The 20,199-nt window shown below is 37.9% G+C and overlaps 1 protein-coding gene across 1 annotated transcript in view; it reads right to left on the bottom strand.

Moving 5' to 3' along the window:
• NEB (nebulin) overlaps window positions 1-20,199 on the bottom strand; it is a 108,355-nt gene that overhangs the window by 43,515 nt on the left and 44,641 nt on the right. The window contains 28 exon segments of the mRNA XM_032445929.1: window positions 128-232; window positions 886-990; window positions 1,417-1,614; window positions 2,069-2,182; window positions 2,484-2,591; window positions 3,048-3,152; window positions 3,246-3,350; window positions 3,917-4,021; window positions 4,803-5,000; window positions 5,779-5,892; window positions 5,982-6,089; window positions 6,974-7,078; window positions 7,575-7,679; window positions 7,762-7,866; window positions 7,992-8,303; window positions 8,860-8,967; window positions 9,172-9,273; window positions 9,895-9,993; window positions 10,257-10,361; window positions 10,685-10,996; window positions 11,086-11,190; window positions 11,676-11,780; window positions 12,007-12,210; window positions 18,857-19,019; window positions 19,021-19,093; window positions 19,096-19,171; window positions 19,569-19,676; window positions 19,830-19,934. Coding sequence (XP_032301820.1) covers window positions 128-232; window positions 886-990; window positions 1,417-1,614; window positions 2,069-2,182; window positions 2,484-2,591; window positions 3,048-3,152; window positions 3,246-3,350; window positions 3,917-4,021; window positions 4,803-5,000; window positions 5,779-5,892; window positions 5,982-6,089; window positions 6,974-7,078; window positions 7,575-7,679; window positions 7,762-7,866; window positions 7,992-8,303; window positions 8,860-8,967; window positions 9,172-9,273; window positions 9,895-9,993; window positions 10,257-10,361; window positions 10,685-10,996; window positions 11,086-11,190; window positions 11,676-11,780; window positions 12,007-12,210; window positions 18,857-19,019; window positions 19,021-19,093; window positions 19,096-19,171; window positions 19,569-19,676; window positions 19,830-19,934 — 3,657 coding nt within the window.

Genomic DNA, 20,199 nt, shown 5'->3' with positions numbered 1-20,199 from the left:
CCTTAATAAAGGTAGGTTCAATGAGCTGTAGATAATAAGCAATGCAATAACAACTACATAGATTCAAGTCACATTTCTAGAACCCATGAAGAAATGGCACACAGAATATTGGAGGTGAAACACTTACTTCACTGGCATTCAAGGCACTGAGGATATTCTGGACATAGACAGGAGTGTCCATGACCACAGTGTATTTGTTCTTCATTTTTTCTGCATTAGATTTGTACTTGATCTGCAGAGAGAAATTCAAGAACTCTAGCCAGTAAGACTAGTCATTGTTAACTCGTTTTCTTATATTTTCTATAGTTACAGTAATTATTATTTATTTTATTAGTTACTTATTCTACTCATGAACCAGCATTAATACAGAAAATGTCTTGAAATTAAGGCTGCATAAATGAATATGGCACCTGACTACTTAAGAACTCCTATCAGGAAACAGTGGGAAATATCATTAGAAATTCATATGCACCACATGATGTGTACCCAGCCTACTTCTGATACACAGCTTAATAGGGGACATACAATCTGTAAAAGTGTAATGATTATTCTCCCATTTCAAAACCTTAATCCCAGGCTAAGGGTATCTTTACACTGATTGAGTCAAAAGCTTCACCCAGTTTAGCATTGCCTGCAAATTTACTTAGTATACATTCAAGTCCTGCATCCAAGTCATTTATAAAAACACTCAAAGGTATTGGCTCTAAAACAGAGCCCTGGGGAAGACAACTAGTAGATATTTCTGCAGAGAAGGATATGCAACGTTTTTCAGACCTGAATCATCTTTCAGATCTGAATTAGAATAAATCTACCCCATCCTGTTAATACAATGCTTTGAAAAATATTAAGAAGTAAGTAGAAACTGCGTGTCCAGTTTAGACTCACATCACTGCGAAGGTCGTACGCATGTTTAGCATGGAGAATCTCAGGAGTGTCCCAAACAAAGCAGCCAATGCCTTTCAGCCAGTTAAGATCATCCTTGTATACCACCTAAGATATCAAAGAAAAGAAGCCATCTAAGATTTTCAGCATGACCTAACCCCTTATCATCAAGTCAGTGTGAAGCACAGCTCTCAAATGATGGCAGGTTAATGTTTATTGGTTTTTGATGTTTTTGTTCTGATAAAATCAAAACAATTCCTTTTGGAATTAAAATGATTTTTTTCAGCACTTCAAGAACTGCAAGGTTTTGGCCCAGAGCCTACGTGGATAACAATGAAGTGATGCATACCAAGTTACCAAGATAAATTTCAGTACAGACTGATCTGTCTGTATTACAAAAACATAATACAGATGCTGTTTAGAAGTGAAAACCACAGAGTGCTCCAACCAGGCTTCTGCAAAATCATTTCCTCTACAGAGCACAAATGCAAGAATCCTTTAAAAAAAGTGAACCACAAACACTTGTGAACTTACATCGCTGATCTGATCGGCTACTTTTCGAACATGCATATTGATCTGAAGATCTGGAAGGCAGATCCAGTCATGAAGACGTGTGCGGTAATCAATTTCACTGATCTTCTTCTGCGCATCTTTAGCAGCAATTATGTCTACCATGTCTGGAAGAATGTGGACTTTGGTTTTAGTCTTTTCATAGGTTTCCTTGTACAGACGCTGCAGAATTAAAACATTCACATTAATAATATTGACAAATAGCCTGAAGTATTAACTGCTGATAAAGCTGAGGCAAAAGAATGTAACATTCTACTAATATTTTCATACATTGTTATAGTTGGAGAGCAATCATTTTGGCTATGACTAACATTTCCATCTCATCTACTCTAAAGATTTGCAGATAAGGAACCTTCAAGATTATCACAATGAGTAAAAGATGCTATGATACAATTTGTCAAATCTTCATGGCACACATGTTAAGAACAGGTAGGCCAGGCAGTGCACTGTTTCATACATAAACATATTAGACTTAGAGATTTAGAACAATTCAACAGCTGATGTAGAAGCCTGAAAAGGCATCTGTGATTGATCAGCACATTTACCAAACACTGAACACTGCCAAATGGATACTGAAATGCATTATCTGTGTGTATTCTAAGAAAACAACACTTACATCAATATTAAGCTTTCCAACTCTAAGGCACCTTGCTGTATTGGGATCATCCTCAACACTTCTAGGTAGTGTGTATAAAGCTTTAAACTTGTCATATTCTTCCCGGTATTTTACCTAAGCAGATGTAAAGAAAGAAAACAAATAATAAATTCCAGTTAGAAGACTGTAGTTTTAGAATCAAATCAATCAGTAAGCAAACAGTTCAGTCCAAAAAGCAGAAGCGTTGAAAGCAGAATCTCCATTTTCTATTTTATTTTTAAAAATTATTTTTTACAGACACATATTTAAACTAAAAACAGAAGATTCTACAATTCTAAGATATTAAAATGCTTTGATACTTATATGCAAGATATGAAGGCTTTGACTGATAGAATTCATCTGATTAAAATAGAACTAAAGTATTTTATTCACTTACGTATGAAGCGTTATGTTTCAGTTCTTTTGCACGTGCTAAGGATACAGCATCAGAGGGCATTATGTAGCTAGTAGCTTTCACTTTGTCCCAGGCTTCCTTGTAGAGATTCTGTGGGGAATAGAAAGTCTGTATGAGTGGGAAGATCCCCTGGGCAATAACCAATGTCCAGCAAAAATCAATATCCCTTCTGTGGTGATTATCTGACACATTAACTATTACTTTACAGAAATTAAGACAGTACAGCATAAACTTGATAGAACACACAAAAGGCAACCAAGTTCTTTCCCATTAGTCTTATCCATACTCATACAAGAGCTCTTTTTGGTTCAGGTACAACTTACTTCACAGAACCCATTTAGTAATGCTTCTATTTTGACAAGACTGAACTACAAATAGGAAAACATGCCCTCTGCCTGACATTCAGTATCTTCTCCATAGTCAGACAATGCAGAGGGCTACCACTGAATTTGCTAAGTTTCATGTTTGTAAACTTATCTTCAAACAAAGAGGACAAACGAAATAAAATCAAACCTCTCAGTAGTACCTTCAGAGAAAAGCACTTACATTGCTAAAAAGATGTTTCAGATTTTGAACTCGTTCAGAGTCTACTGTTTCAGTCACAGTTGTATACTTGTCCTTAGTTTTATGGTAATCTTCTTTGTATTTAATCTATAAAATGAAAGATGGATTCAGTGAACTTGTCTCAATTCTCAGAAGGAGCGAAGGAAAAAAAAACTGAGTAGAAAAGAAGGAGAGACTCACATCACTGGCATGAATACCGCTCTGTACCGCAGCCACGTAGGTTGGTGTAACAGTAACAACACCAAAGTTCGGAAAATTCTCTTTCCCAGAAGCTGTATATTTTATCTAAGGAAATGGAAAAAAAAAAAAAAATCATGTTGAAAATGACCACAAAATTCCATGCAAACTTCCTTTGAAATCAGACCTATAAAATAAGACAACAGTCCAAGCAAGACCAATTGAAGTTAGTGCAGTACCAAAGAAATGCTTCTACGTGGAAACACAGCAAGTATGAACTACATAACGAAGAAAACCGTAGGTAACTGTAAAGCACGTCCAGGATAAGAGAAAAACCAGCAAGGCAGCAGATACCTTTCTCCCATCATAAATAACTTAACTGAGTTATCTTGTGTACAGAGCTGTACACAAAATGAGCGTTACCTTCTCACTGTTAAAAACCACTATGCTGCAGTACTTCCATTCTCCCACTGCTTCTGCTTTTTAAGTAACAAGAATTACCAGGACTCTACAGACTAAGCTGCAAGATTGCACTGCAATAATTACAAAAAGTATATTGGATGTAATTGTTACATTCTGCTCTGAAGTAGGACAGGTGGAAGTCCCAATGAATCATAAATGAAGAAAAAAAGAAACTTTATGTATGCTTACTTATTTAAGTACAATTTGCTTACTTGGCTCTGGAGGTCATATGCATTTTTAGCATGCAGGATTTGTGGAGTATCCCAGACATAGCATCCAATTCCCTTCAGCCAATTTAAGTCATCTTTATACACCACCTATACAGAAAAAAAACCAATAACCAACTAATTAACAAGGAGGAAATATACTCCCTGTTTGGAGAAAATACTATTATTTTTACTTTATTCAGCTTTTGCCACTTGTGCAATCTCAATGCACCACAATGCAGGCTTATTCAGCAATTACAATCTACTGGAAATTAAATGTGAGCACAGACAACGCTTGGTATAACCCATTCCACACTCTGAATGATTTTTATTAATTAATAGGCCAGGAAATTAACACATCATTAAATTTTATTAGGAAGGCTTTTTGCCCAAGTAGAGATACTGTTGACTATTTAATATGAAATTCAAGTATCATCTGCAGCTATAGGATACAACCTTGAAGAGAAGCTTTTTCCATACTCATCCAGGAGGACTGTGCAAGCTGTCCTGGTTCCTGTGCAAATTAACTGGTGATCACTGCAGCAAAGCAACACTTTGACTTCACAATGCACCCCATCTCTGCATGTGCCAGATGGTAAGCATTCCACATAGTCTCAACCAGTCAATCTGGTGAACTTTGGGAAGGCTTTGCAAATTTTAATCTCTTAAGTTTTTCCAGTTTACAAGTGAGAGAGAAAAAAGTAGATCATTAAGATCTCCCTTCCCCCCCCTGAAAATGTAAAAATCTTCAGTACTACAACACTAAGCAATCTAAGACCATGGGTTATAATTTCATGTTAAATACTGCAAAAAATATCTGAAAGCATTTGATATTTAAATATCTTGAAAAAAGGACTTTGTAAAATGTTGAATAAATACATGAAATACATACATCACTCAAGATTTCCTGGGCCCTTCTTGCTTGAATAACATCATGTTCTTCAGGAGAGCAATTCCAGTGATGGAGGTAACTTCGGTACTCAAGATCACTGAGAATATACTGGCACTTCTTAGCTAGCACGTGATTCATCATATCACTTGGAATATGGACTTTTGTTTTAGTGTCTTCATAATTCTTTCTGTATGCCAACTAAAAAGCAAAGATAGAGGAAAAGGAAAAACAGTGAATAGTGTTCTCCTCCATAATCTTGACTTCAGTAGGCAACATGTTATAGCACAATCTGAGGCTACTTTTAGATTAGTGGCAAAACTCCAACTGGGCTCAGTAGAATGAAGTCTGAACTTTGATATTAATCACCATTTACTCTGACAAAGGTACTAGAAAGATGAGAACTATCTCCTTCACTGGCAGACTTAACAGTGTGTATAAAAGGTAACACTACTTTAAGGTAAGAAATGCACGTTACAAACTTTTCTTTAATTCAAACCATCTCCCTTTTCAAAAGGAGATATAATATTAGGGATTACATTAACCGTGCCCTGCATGACATGTCATATGTTCAGCAGTGATACAAAACACCAAAGGTACATTGGTGTTTTGAATCTTTCTGATTCTTCAATTCCTATTCACTACAAAATATATGTGTATATATACATATAATAATTATTATTATTATTTTGCTAATAAAGCAAAAGTATCTCAAGCCATCCAGTATTCCCCACTGATCAGATTCTTATAATGTAAAATAGAAAACTCTAATAGGTCCAATAGTTAAAAAAAAAAAAATCCATCTTAATCTCTTAAATCATTTCAAATTCAATGATTCACCCTAAATACACTCAAGAAAGCATATGGAAAATACTATTACTGATGTTAATAAGCATGGCATTACATACGTTCAATATGAGAGAGACACTAATAACATGGGAAACAGAAACTATTGGGGGAAGGTTGATTCTCTCCTCACCGCGCTCCTGATTTTCTGGAATGCTAATGAATGAACAACACTGGGGAAATCTCCAATGTCCTTCCCAGCCAGATAATGTCCTTTCAGCTTCTCATATAACTCCTTATATTTACGCTGCAAAGAAAAAAAAAGGTCAAAATTTTAAAGTTCATGTTCACAAGAGATAGGAAAGTAGAAAGAAGGAATGGAAAATGCATACTAACCTCACTATTCACATAGTTTGCATGCTTGGCTCCAACAAGTGGAATGTATTTTCCATCCAAAGTATACCCAGTGGGCTTGCTGATTTCCCAGTCGTTTTTATAAAGTTTCTAGATAAACAGAACACAATACAAATTTTTATATAAGATCCATTATGCTTTCCAAGAGGTCTCATTCTGCTGTTTTCACTCATATGGAATATGACTGTTTCTATGGAGCAGTTCCTCTTTCCATCAATCATCCCAATAAAGTAAACGAATAATGATCTAAGAAAGCTCCAGCTCAGGAGAGTATTGGAGCACAAATGTGAACTGATCTCTCTAGATTTGCTTTCTTGAAATGGAAACCTGGAATTCAACATCTGTCATCCAGAAAAGTAACATAAATATTCAAAATTTAGATGTGAACTGCTGTTTGAAAGCGTGGCACAGAACTGACCTTGATAATCTTACCCATAGCTTTGTTTGAAATCGTGAAAAATCCCCAAGTAAAACTGGCATTTATTATAAGAGCAGTAATTCTGCCAATGAATCTTTCTTAATATATCATGTTTTAAATATTAAATACATTGACTTTCAGACTAGATTACAAAGACTTGATATATAATTTAGTCACACTTCCAAAAGGAGACACTTCCAATTAAAATTAGAGAGGCTACTGATAAATAACTGCTTCATAATAGAAATCACCTACAATTTTCCTTTCATAAAAAAATGAATGTAAATTCACATCACACAATCGCAACTATACTGCTGCTCCTCCTACTTCCAAACACCACACTGCAGTGCTTTGAGATCAGCTTAGTGAGGAAAGAAGTGACCCTTAACCTAACCATCCTAACTAGGAAAAACTGAAAAAACAAAGAGATTAAATGACATTTCCAGTGCCCCGTGGAAAATTAATGACAGAAACAGAACAGTACTCTGAGATTCAGTCTATATACAGTTGCTTTCAAAACTACCTACAGCTCAGTTAGGTATTTATCAAATCTTACATCACTATAGAGCAAGGACATGTCTCTGGCATGATTCAGTTCAGGAGTATCATCCGACCCAATGTACTGGCCTTTCTCCAGGTTAAATGTTTCTTTGTATTTTAGCTACAAGAGAAAAGAAACAAAGTTAAAGCCACAACAGAAATAAATGATCTCAACCAGCCCATTTACAAGAATTAGACATTTGTTTTCTGCTACATTATCAGATCTTCAGAAATGCCACACAGTGCATTTCAACCACTATTGTACACAGATGTCATGAGTAAAACTTCATGAAAGGTGCTTATCAGCAATTACAAGTAGCCATGCCATGAACTCCACTAGCTCACCAAATACACGACTCAATTTTAAGTCACTATAAAGAAAATCTATATCAACTGTAAATAACTGATAACATATCTTTGTCTACAGAGAAATGTAAAATGCTTTGTTGTAGCAATACTGAGTTATTCATATATTCTTACTAAATAACTTACCCAATAAAACTCTATTATAAATAAGCATGCGTATGCACATATATGGACACAGTACAGTCTAGCAGAAACAATTAAGTCATCTAATTCTAACAATATTGAAAGGAACGAAAAAAAAAAGTACATACATCACTCTGATTGACAGAGTTCATCTTTGCCAAGACAATGTCTGGAGTGTCAACCACACTGGTGTAATTAGAAAAGTTTTCAACGGCAGCTTTCGTATAAGCTCTCTGCAAAGAGATGAATTATTTCCTTAAGCACAGTGCATGAGAAAGAAGAGCTAACCACACAACAACTAAAATACTTCCTTACCTTATTTATCAGCTCCTGTGCATGTTTAACTTTCTTATGTTCCACTGAATCCAGAGGAACCCAGCCACACCCACGGAGCCATTCCAAGTCAGATTTATAAATATTCTAAATAATAAAGTTACAAAAAGAAAAGAAATTATGTACTTCAGCATTATGTAATATGAAAAATGCACTCAGACCAAACAAACTGGAAATTACATATAATTACAATTATATGTAAAATCACTTACATCGCTTTGCAGATCATAGGCCTTCCTTGCCTGAATACAATCATTCTGGTCAGGGTGGCATGTCCATTGATGCAGGTACTGGCGGTAGTCAACATCACTGACCAATGTCTGACACTCCTTGGCTGCTACAACTGACATAATATCCACAGGGATGTGAATTTTGGACTTTGTTTTGTGGTAATCCGATTTATACAATCTGTCATTCTGGATCTCGCCTGCATGTTCAAACCACACCAGTTTTGGATCATCTCTCATACTGGCGACTCCAACGTAGTGACCTCTTTGTTTGACATAGTCAGCTTTGTACTTAAGCTGAAGGAAGAGGGGAGAAAAAAAAGTAAAGATCAATACTGATGATATCTTTTTTTTTTTTAACCCACAAAGAGCTACGGCTTTATCGACACAAACAACAAATGAGACTGTGTTCCTAAGAGATAGTTGCCAATTGTAGTCTTAGATTTTCAATACATGATCACACATAATAAGGATACATACAGTAATCTTTCTTTGTACAGTCCTCCCACTTCAAAATGTGTCATTTTCTAGACTAAAACGCTACCAGTTTTCAGTAGAGTGCATTCTCACAACAAGAGGAAAACCTAGCTAGAAAATGCCTGAAAGAGCTGTTTCTGGAGAAATTGAAGGTGGAAGAGAGAACCTGACCTTTCTATACTGATATCCATAAAAATCATAATATAAAAGGTGTCTGAATTGTCTGGAAGACAGTGAACTTCAACAGTCATAAGAGCTCCACTGGATGTTACCCCAAACACAAAGCTCTGCATATCTTTCGTTGAATTTGCAAGGCCTTTAACATTTTTAAGCTTCTAAGCATTTGCTTTCCCAATGCAATGAGAAAAATTATTACCTCACTTTGGACATCATTTGAGTGTTTGGCATGACGGATCTGCACAGTGTCAGGAGGCAAGAGATAACCAGTGGCTTTCTCCTTCTCCCAGCTTTCCTTGTATAAATTCTGTGGAAAATAGAAGAGAGGAGAAAGGAGAAATTCAAAACTACTGGAGTCATAGGCATTACAAATATATGTAAGGTGCATTAAAGTGCAAATAAAAGGAACTGTTTCTCCAATGTGCTCTTAATATGGCAAGATTTCTAAATCCCTCAGAAGAGTTACTGTTGTGAGCAGAAACTGTTATATGCTCAAGGAGAGAACACATACCTGATTAAGAATTCTGGCTGCCTCTCGAGCCATATCTAGCTGTGGTGTATCGGTTAGAGAATAATTTGACTTAACCTCATTCCATTCTTTGTGGTAAATGATCTAGAACAGAGGAAAAAAAAATGAATGCTTCATAACATCATCACAACATATGGAAAACACAGCACTAAGACCTGTGTTTTATGCATAAAATGATGTATAAAACCCTGAATTTTCAAGGCTATTAAATGTGATACATTAAGTACACATCTAAATGGACATATTTTTAAAGGAAGCTATACAAGAAAAGATTCTATAGAATTTCTCAGGAAAAAAATTTTGAAAATGATGATTGTTGTAGCACAGTAATTAACTGGACAGTTTAAGATTGCACCGCCTTAACTGAGAAGGAATAAGCATTACGGTGGTCACAGTACATGCAGTTATTTATGTTCATGTTGTCAAATGTCACCAAATGTATCAGGCAAGACAGAAAAGGGAGTGCCACAGAGCTAGCAGTGGCTTTCCATAAGCCTAGGAGTGATCTCATGCTGCTTGATGAGCTTCTTCCCACAGAGTGGATAGAGATGAGATAGTGACACCCTGCTCAATTTGATGTCAAACATTAACAGAATCCCCAAAGTCTGATCCAGAATTACTTTTGCCTTTTTTTCTTTTCTTTTTTTAAATAAAATACTGCCGCACACAGACCAAGTTCACAGCCTGACAATACACCAAACTTACATCACTGAGAATTTCACCACTTTTCTTTGCTGTGACATAATCAACTCTGTCCGCCACTGGAGTAAATCGAAGAGTGTCGGCTTTTGTACGATACTTTCTCTGTACAATGGAAAAGATGCAAATACAGTCAGATTACAGTGCAATACTTTACAGCTAACACAGCAATTCTGACTATACAGAGAACAAAACAAAGGTTACATTAAAGGAAAAAACTCTCCATACATGGTGAATACTGTGAAAATACTCCAGTTGTCCTTTTTGTAATAAAAATAAATGAAATACTGATGCTTTTATCCATCAAAAAATACTGAAAATTACAACTGCTCCTGAGGAAATCTTAATACTGAGGTCTCTTTGGTTACCTCATTCAATAGGTCTCCGGCATATTTGACATGATTTATTCCAAGTGAATCATTGGGCAACCATCCAATTCCTCGTAGCCATTCTAAGTCAGATTTGTAAACAGCCTAAGAAAACAAAATAGAGTTTGTGCTGTTAGTCACAGTTCCCTGCACAATCCAGCAAGATCCACACAGAATGGCGTGCACTCCTGCTGGTTTATTCCAATTCCAAATAATTCCAAATTTATTCCAGTAATTCCAACTTCAGTACTACATCTACATTCAGTATGCTTCAAACTTAGCAGTACATAATAGTGGCATACACTACGTAATCTAAATAACCAGCAAATCCAATTCACTGCACCTAGCAGAAGACTCCCGCTGACTTCCGTTAGAGCTGAAGCAGACAACACAGTAAAAAGATAAAGCAAGTTTTCATGTTAACTCACATCACTTTGAAGATCATAGGCTTTCCTGGCGTGCATGACATCATTCTGATCTGGAAGACAGATCCACTGATGCAAGTAATGGCGGTAATCAATATCACTGACCAAAGACTGCCCATGTTTAGCTGACTGGATAGACATCATATCAACTGGCAGATGGCACTGTGTCTTCCATTTGGCAAAGTGTTTCTTGTATTCCAGTTCACTCTGGACCTTGCCTATGCCAAGGGCAAACTGAATTTTTGCATCTGCTTTTGCATTTGGAACTCCAACGTAATGTCCCTTCTGCTTCTCATGATCCAGTTTGTATTTATACTAGGTAAAGAGCAAAGACCGCGATTAATAACAGTTACAGAATACTTCTTAAAGCATATGGAAAGCTAGATGCCTCTTTTTGCACTTACATCACTAGCAATTTCTCTGGAAGCTTTGGCTGCCTTAATTGGGATTGCATCTGCTCTCAAATCGTAACTCATCTTCACTTCATCCCAGGCTTCTTTATACAGTTTCTGAAAAGACAGTACAATGTCACACACATGCTAAATATCCTAGGATTTGTCATTAAAGAAACATGCACTATACTGTCATTTGTTTGCTGAAATGTGAGATTTCACTCCTGCTTCTTGCTACAAATACTGCTTGTCAGTATATGCACAGTGTCTGTAACACACCACTGTTCCAACCTATACAGCATAGAAGGGTGTTTATAGAAATTCTGAGAATATTTATATTCTCTCTTCCATTTCAAAGTGACGTCTCAGTGGTGCATTATATTAATCCTTTCCAAACAGCTGTACACAAGCATTTATTTTAAAGTGTCTAAATGCTTCAAGAATGCTCAGTAGAGGGAAGGGAATGTTGTAAGCTGCATATAAGGAAAGATTTCAAGATTTCATGTGACTTAACCTCCAACTTTTTAAGTAATATCTCAGTAAGTTACTGTTAAGAGTTTAATTTTTTTTTTTAAGTGTAGAAAATAGAAAAATAAACATACCTTGCTATAATTATGAGCATTAGACTTGGCTAGGGTGATTTCAGGTGTGTCTGGCATAATATGGATCATAGTCTTGTCCTTTTCCCAGGCTTCTTTGTATTTTGGCTGTTAAAATAATTTATTTTGTATTTAAAACATGGAATTGCACTTGTCAGTAACACAAAATCCCATAAATCTCACATGAATTATCATCTCCAAAGAATAAAATGTCTCAGAAAGCATGAGGCAACTTAAAATGTAAAATTGACCAATGGTATTTTAACAGACAGTTTTCCGTCAAACTGTTTATCACCTACAAACAACGAAAGAATTCAAGAACATTGTAACATACAATACTGAGCTGTTCAGCATTCGTTTTAGCTAGAACAATGGCTGGAGAATCGACGACGCTGGTGTACTTCACGCTGTCAATAGGTGTGCGATACACCTTGTCACTCAGCAGATCCTGGGCATGTTTCACTCTCTGAATCCCTGGAGAGTCATTGGGCAACCAGCCAATTCCACGGAGCCATTCTAGGTCTGACTTATAAACAGCCTGTGTTGGAGATGGTCAGAAAAATAAAACATTGTGTTTAAAATGACAGAATTCATTATTTTAGACTAAATAAAAGGCAGTGTATGTTTTAGAAAAAGACAATTGACCTAGACCTAGATTAATCCTTCATATACAAGAGATATTCAGAATAATGAATAAGCCTGGAAAGAAAATTTAGGTAAGCTAGTAAATCAAGCAGTACATTCAAAACCTTATGAAACTAAATAGCAGACAAGCAAATGAACAGAATGGATGTTAAGGATGATAAAAGGTCTTTCTGTTCCCTCCAAAACATGCAACACCATAGGTGCTTCAATTATTTAAGGGTCTAAACAAGAAAACATGCTGCCCATTGTGAAAGATGGCAAAAACGAGTTAAAAGATGTTGCAGTTATCATAAACATGAATAACAAAACCATGTAAGGACTGCTTGCACATTCATGAAAAATATCCCTGTGATTTTATCAGCAGCGTGACAAGAAGAGACATACGCATAACTTGAGAATGCTTCCAACAATTAATTTCCCACTCACATCACTCTGTAGGTCGTAGGCTTTCCTTGTCACGTGCACCACTCATTCTGGTCAGGCAGACACGTCCACTGGTGAAGAGTTAATGGCGTAGTCAGCCATCACTGAACAAGCGTTCTGGCACTCCTTGGCTGCCTGCAGTGACATTGCATCCACTGGCATGTGGATCTGGGTCTTGGAGTCGTTGTACGCCTTCTTGTAAAGGCGGTCGTTCTGCAGCAACATCGGCTCGGGCAGCCAACAACAGCGTTGGGAATCCCTCCTTGGGCAGGTTCGACCCAAATGATAGTGCCCTTTGCATGCTTCTCATGTGCTTCCTTGTACTTGTACTAAGAAAAGTAAGAACAACATAAGCAGCCACACAACTACACTACAGAACACAACCAACAAAAAGGGCCTTTGGCTCTCCTCAGCTGCCACTCCTGTGACACATTCCCCAAAGGCACTGCCTTACAAAGGCATTACGCCTTCCCTGCAGGCACTCCTAGCACTCCAACAAGCCTATCACACTCTATCCTAAAGAATGGACCCACTAAACTCACAAGCAGCTCAAGCTGCAGAAAGAAAAGAAGCACTCAGGACAGCCTTTCAAAAATAACTAAGGGACACAAACTCATACTCTGCTTCTACCTGAGAAGTACTTCACCCAGTTCTGTCAAGCGGGACAAAGCAAGACACAGCAATCATGGAACAAGGCCATTCAGGTTGCGAGAGGAAGCTGACCTCACTCAGCAACATGTCTCTGGAAGCCTGGTCGTGTTTTGGTATGGGATGGTTTCTGCTGCATTGTCGTTTCTGGTCGTTAGTTCTTTTCTTTTGCTCTATGCTCCAGGCCTTTGATAATTTGTTTCCGTGCATAAGAAATTTCGGGGAATGTATCTGTATAGGTTTGATCAAATGCGATCAGTGTCCTGCTATGTTCCTCGTCAGAGGCAATTTGTGTCATTTTCCATATTTCACGACGCTGGGTTCTGTTTTTTTGGTTTTTTTTTTCTTTTAGGACTTTATATGTAATGACCAACATCAATGGACGTCCTAGATTAGCAACTTGCTGACCTTTGTTTGTGAATGGTCAGTTAGTATCCCATGTAGCATTTTCGTTTATTATCTCTCTGCTGTAGGCAGGGTATTGGATGGAATCGTAACAGAGTGTACATAGTTTGTATACTAACACATGTGCATATATAAACAACAAGTAGTAATAGTGCCAGCTCTTTTATGGCAAAAATCTATAAGAGGACAGAAAGCCAGCTCAAAACCTCTATTAGCAGTTGGCAAACTCTGAGTTATATTTGACTATTAGTTCACGCAAATCATGAGGCTCGTCAGTCTTTTATTTTCCTCTGTACTATCTTTGCCCCTTGATTTTGTTCAGGTTTTTAGCTGTTTGCACAGTTGTTGTCTGTTATTTCATCTTACAGGAGTTGTCAGGATAAGTGCTTATAGGTGTATATAGCTGTGTCTTGTGTCTTATTGTTGGGTTCCCAGTCCTCTATTGCGTGGTACAGATCGTCTATGGTTTGGGTAAATTTAGGATGTTCATTGGGAGATGATATTTCACGTTGACATTCGGGTTGTCTTGAGACACTTGAGAAGATACTGGGAGAATACTTGTGGGTGGAATCTTACTTGTAGGCATACACTTGATTCAAATTTTAAAATGTGATTCATGCGTGGTTTTATGACAACTGTACTTATGCGACTGACACAAAAATTATTGAACCAACTATTACTACGTAAGGATACATAGAAAAGTAAGATCAGTCTACAGTTACTGAGTGTTTTATGATTTTGGCTTGATCTTTTAGCCTGAGACCACATGCTCGTGCTATAAGTTACCTGGTGATTGTGGTAGTTTGTCTGGTCCTGGGTGTGTGCGGTATTCATCGGACTCTGTTCGTGACTTTGTGTTGCTAGGCTGAGTTGTGTGGTCAGATGTGAGTTTTCCTGGGCATTTCTTGCTTTGAGCCATCTTGATCTGATGGCGTTCCAGGCAGAACTTCTTGCAGCCAGCCGAAGTACACTTGTGTTTTTTCTTGGTTTGGTCATATGTCCCTTCCAGGTGCTGACTTTGACTATTCTTGCAATAAAAGCCAAAGGATGTTGACTGTGCGCCATTGGCGGAGTTGAGATGACACACATTTGCAGAGTACATAAGTAGTTCTATAGTAAGGATGTAGCATTATGCTTTTCCCAAAGCTCCTCTTTCTCAACAGATTTGTTTCTCGCAATCGTACATTGGTAATGTGGCTTCTGAGAAACCCAAGAACGCTTAGGTTAATAAAGCTATAAGCCGCCTATTCTTGCTTCACTTCTGTCATGTAAAAAATTAAAATCCTTTTAAAATAAAACGTACATGCAAAACAGACATAATCTGCAGGTAAAACACTGTTCTAGGTGTTAGAACAATATGACAGCATATCAGTAACAGACAAGCGATAGTTGATACGAACTGACTTAAGACAAGTCGTTCTGGCTACTCGAAGCTGTAAACAATAGTTTAATTACATAACATTAATTAACATAAATGCATTGTGTAAGGATTACGTGGCGTGTGGGTCTGGCGACATTCTATTTTTGAAAATTATCGCCTTGTGTTGTATTTTTATCAGGGCAGCGGGTGGATTTGTGTACAAGGAAGTATGGCCGTCGCGTTATGTTCGTTTGGTGTATTTTGGCATGGGCGGTTGTGGTGCGTGTTTGTTGTGGTGGTGGTGGGTGTTGTTGGGGGGTTTTGTTCGGTGTGGTCGTTGGGTTGTTTGTGGTTTGTGTGATTGTGGTTGTGTTTTTTTGGTTTGTGAGGTGGTTGGGGTGTGGATTTTTGGTGTTGATAGTTTGGTCGAGACTGTCTTTTTAATCCGCGTTCTCGAACTATTAACTGGGTTGTCACTCGATCTATTGCTAGCTTCTGGTGTATGTAGTCATTATTCTTCCGTTTTCTCGTGATGTCATCCAGCAGTCTTCTTTTCTATGTCATACCTGGTCTAGTCGGTGATTTTTAATGGTTGGTAGGTGAGTTTCGTTTAATCCATGTCATTCACTGTTAGCGAGATGTTTCTTCTTCGACTTTGGCCTTGTTCTGTTCCTTGCATTTTCAGTGTTCAGTTCTCACTTTCTTTTTATTCTTCTGTTTTTAGTCTGTTGGTTTTTAGCTGTTGTCGGGGGTGGGTGGTTTGCCTTCGGTTTGTTAATAAGTCCTTTCTTTCTCGTCGGAGACGTTTCTCTGTTTCATCCAATAACTCGGGGTTTTATCCTCTTCGATGTGTCTTCAGCTGATCCTGGATGGTTTGGCGAAGTTTGTTCCAGCTTTTCTTCTTCTCAGTTGTTTGCTTGCGCTTGTTAGCTTGGTACTGAAGTGTGAGAGGAATTATATTAGACATACAGTGATATCATTTGCACAGCAACTATCTGTCTGGAGCATAACACAACTAACAGAAGTAGATGGTGTGCACTTTTTGCGTCCCTCATATTGGTGGGGCTTTGTGGGGTGCGGTGGTTCTTCCCTTATCTGTGGTGTGTTGTTGCTGTCTTTACATGGTTTTTTGTTGTCGAGGTGGTTGTTTTGCTTGAGCAGGCTACTCGCCAGAGGCAGTGTGCGCTGGTTTACTTGATAATTGCTGATTAAATGGCTGTCCTCAGGACTCGCACTCGCACTTGCTAGACAAGCGCCCTATGCACAGTTGGGTGCGGGGTGTGTGTTGTGCTGTTTGGGCGGGGCTTTTTGGGGTTCTGGGGGGTTCTGTGTGGCGTCTAAGTCGTAAGAAATGTAGCCGATCTAATTCACTACATGGTCACTGCTCAGCTTCGATATATGTAAAGAAGCACTGCCAGGACGAGGCCTCAAATTACACTAAGGGTACATCATTTTTTTGTTGCGTTTAGGAACTCGATACTCTGCGTCTAACCTATGAGATGTAGCTGTTGTTCGATCCCAGTTCTGTCAAGTGGGACAAAGCAAGACACAGCACAGGACAAGCACATGCAGAGAGGAGGCTGTACTCACTAGCAATGTCTCTGGAAGCCTTGGTGTTTGTGGGGATGCGTCAGCTCTTAGGTCGTAGTTCTTTGCTTTGGCCTCATCCCAGGCCTTCTGATAATGTTTCTGCAAAGGAAATCCATCACGCTCCATGTGTAGGCATTCTTCATGCCTGGTTACACATTCATGCTGTTTTCTGCGTTTAATACCTCAGTCCTTGAGCCTTCAATTTCCTTGTGTTTCTGTCTTTTTTCTGTGTGGGCTCCTCTGTGTAACAAGTTTTCTTCTAATAATGATTTGTTCTGCCAATCTACTCTTCGACAGCGAAAGTCGCTCATAACTCAGTAGATTTTTCAACAGAAGGCAGCAAACTCAAACGGTTAGTAACACAGTGCACTACTTTGAACTGCAACTGAGCTTCACTAGCTAGTCTCTGCTGAAGGGCTAACTGCTAACGTAACCACGTGTATGACCTCACGCCACAGGCCCCATTGGGCTGTCACACTGGCTGACTTGTGCACCTTCATGACCAGTGCTGACTTCTGTAAGGCTTTGAAGCGGTCAGACATCCTATTCATGTATACACCCAATTGCAGGAGCAGAATTGATGGCACCAAATATCTGTTCTTTCTGAGAAAATGAAATCCAAACCCTACTGAGTCTCTTTGACATTGCTCTTTCCTACTACCTGGCTACGAACTTCTTTACTGGTCATTTTGGTTTCCTTAGTATATACCACGTAGAAGGATATGTTATAGCAAAGAGTTTCTTAGTTCCGTTTTATATCTAATATTACTTTTGACAGAAACTGGAAGTGTCCTCCATCCTATTTTCATAAGAGACGCCCATGTATCCAGTGTTATCTATCAATGCATATTTAACCATCTCAGCCGCACTGAGTTCCAGCGCCATCGTGTCTTTGTGTTTGTCGTGCGCTTTCCGTATATAGTTCATGATCTACGTTCGTGAATTATGATTCATTAGAGATGTTTTTTAATATTATAATAGATAAAAACAAAACAATAATGTTGGAGTTCTCTCTGATGACTGTGAAGAATTAGGGAGAAATTCTAAAGTTTAGCTCGGTTTTTTGTGGCAATCGAAGGAGGCCTACCAAAGAACTTTATTACATGTGCTTGCTTCGTGTTCTATAGATAGACGTTGAACTTTTGACTGCAGCATCTGCGAGTGAGTGGTCAGTAAAGGTATGGCTGTGAAATGCTGTGGTCTTGTCTTTTGTTCGCCTAGGTCCCCTTTCGCGTATCTACGATGCTTAGTACTGGTACAGCGAAAACAATGATTTTCACGTAATGGGGTCAACACTGTGGGAAAAGGAAATATAAATACACTTGGGAAATTCAGTAATGGTGCATGTTTTTAATCATTTCAAATTCAATGTCAGTACTCGTTGTAATAGATGTGCAGATTCTACAGATAATTTGTTATGTTGTGAAGAAAATTAATAGCTTAAATCTAAAAGCTTACATATACATGAGTTGTGCAGAGCATTTGTAGATCTTAAGCTGGGAACAACATCTGGTGAATCCGTGTATTGGGCTGGGTGATTTTGAATTCTGGCTTTCTTGGGTGTGGTGCGGTAACAACCTGTTCCTTTCATAGGATTTCCCTTGGGCATGGTTCTTGCATTTCTTTTTCTTTTTTTGTTAGCACATTTTCTCAACTAGAACCTTTCTGTTTCAGCCAGCCAATACCTTCGCACCTATCCTTCTCAGGTCTCCGAACTGTTATCATATTTACTCTTTCTGCAAATTATTAAGCATGTGGTATACTTTTTGCCTCATTGTGCAGAGAACTTTGAGCTCATCATATGATGCTTACATTTATCATACAGATTTCCGTTTCAGGCTCTCCGCTGGCCAAAAGTTACCCCATAGTCTGTCAGCTTGGTTTTTTGGAGATTTGTTGGTACCAAAGTAATACACCATTACATACACCATTATGACTTCACACTGTAACAAAGTGAAAATATTTTTAAATGGTTGATCCAAATGAATTCAAAACACATCACACAGGGACTGCTTGCACATTCATGAAAATATCCCTGAGATTTTATCAGCAGCGTGACAAGAAGAGGCTCACACAACTTCGGGAATGCTTTCCAACTATTACTCCCACTCACATCACTCTGTAGGTCGTAGGCTTTCCTTGCATGCACCACATCATTCTGGTCAGGCAGACACGTCCACTGGTGAAGGTAATGGCGGTAGTCAGCATCACTGACAAGCGTCTGGCACTCCTTGGCTGCCTGCATGACGATTGGTTCCATCCCTGGCAATGTGGATCTGGGTCTTGGAGTCGTTGTACGCCTTCTTGTAAAGGCGGTCGTTCTGCAGCAAACATGGCTCGGGCAGCCAACAACAGCTTGATCCTCCTTGGCAGTTCGGCACCCAATGTAGTGCCCTTTCTGCTTCTCATGTGCTTCCTTGTACTTGTACTAAGAAGTTATAAAAAAGTATAAGATATGTATTGATCATGTACTGTCATGAATGAACTTTTTAATATTTTCTCTCTCTCTCTCTCTCTCTCTCTCTATATATATATATATATACACACACACACAATATTCTTATTCACATTTTAGAAACATATAATGCTTACTTGTTGCATACATTTACTAAATTGTCACTTATGATTTTCTAATATCTTTTTAATGTCAGGAACTACAATGCCATTTCTATTTTGAAATTGATATTTATTGTCCCTCTGCTTTGAGTTCTATGCTGGTTAGCCTTTTAGTAACCTAATATACCATACTTTTGTTTAAGTCTCGTGTAGCTTTTCACTTGATTCCTATTTCATACACTGACAATATATGTAAAGAAAGTACATACATCGCTCGCAATATCTCTTGATGCCTTTGCACTTCGAATAGGAATTGCATCAGCTCTCATGTCATAACCCTTCTTTTTGGCATCTTCCCAGGCTTGTACATAATGTTTCTAGATAAAAGAAGACAGAAAATGGCTTCATAAGTATTCATAAGGATGGAACTTCTACATCTCATATTCTTTCTGAAAGTTTTAGTGAAAATATGTTTTATAATATCATTTTCCCTATTTCCAATAAGGTATTATATGTATAAATATTCTTACATGGCTAACATTAGCTGCGTTGGCCTTTGCTAATAAAATCGTTGGAGTGTCAGGCATGACGTGAATTGACGTTTTGTCTGCATTCCAGGCTTCTGTATACAAACGCTGCAGGAGAGAAAAACAGATTCTTTTAAGGAGCTCAACTGTGTAACGATGACAAGGCTGCAAGCTTGACATTAGCATTCATCAAAAATGCATTTATTTATGATATAAAAGAAATAAAGCCTTGATGGAGGGACAGGTATATATATATATATATATATATATATATATATATATATATATATACACCTATATATATAGTAAAATATACACCTATATATATAGTAAAAACTAGTAAATTTGTCCAAAGAAAGCATTTTACTAACTT

Source organism: Coturnix japonica, chromosome 7, assembly GCF_001577835.2.
Source record: "Coturnix japonica isolate 7356 chromosome 7, Coturnix japonica 2.1, whole genome shotgun sequence".
In the NCBI taxonomy this organism is placed as follows: domain Eukaryota; kingdom Metazoa; phylum Chordata; class Aves; order Galliformes; family Phasianidae; genus Coturnix; species Coturnix japonica.
Note: the sequence above shows the minus strand (reverse complement) of the source record. Positions and strands in the feature narration are given on the sequence as shown.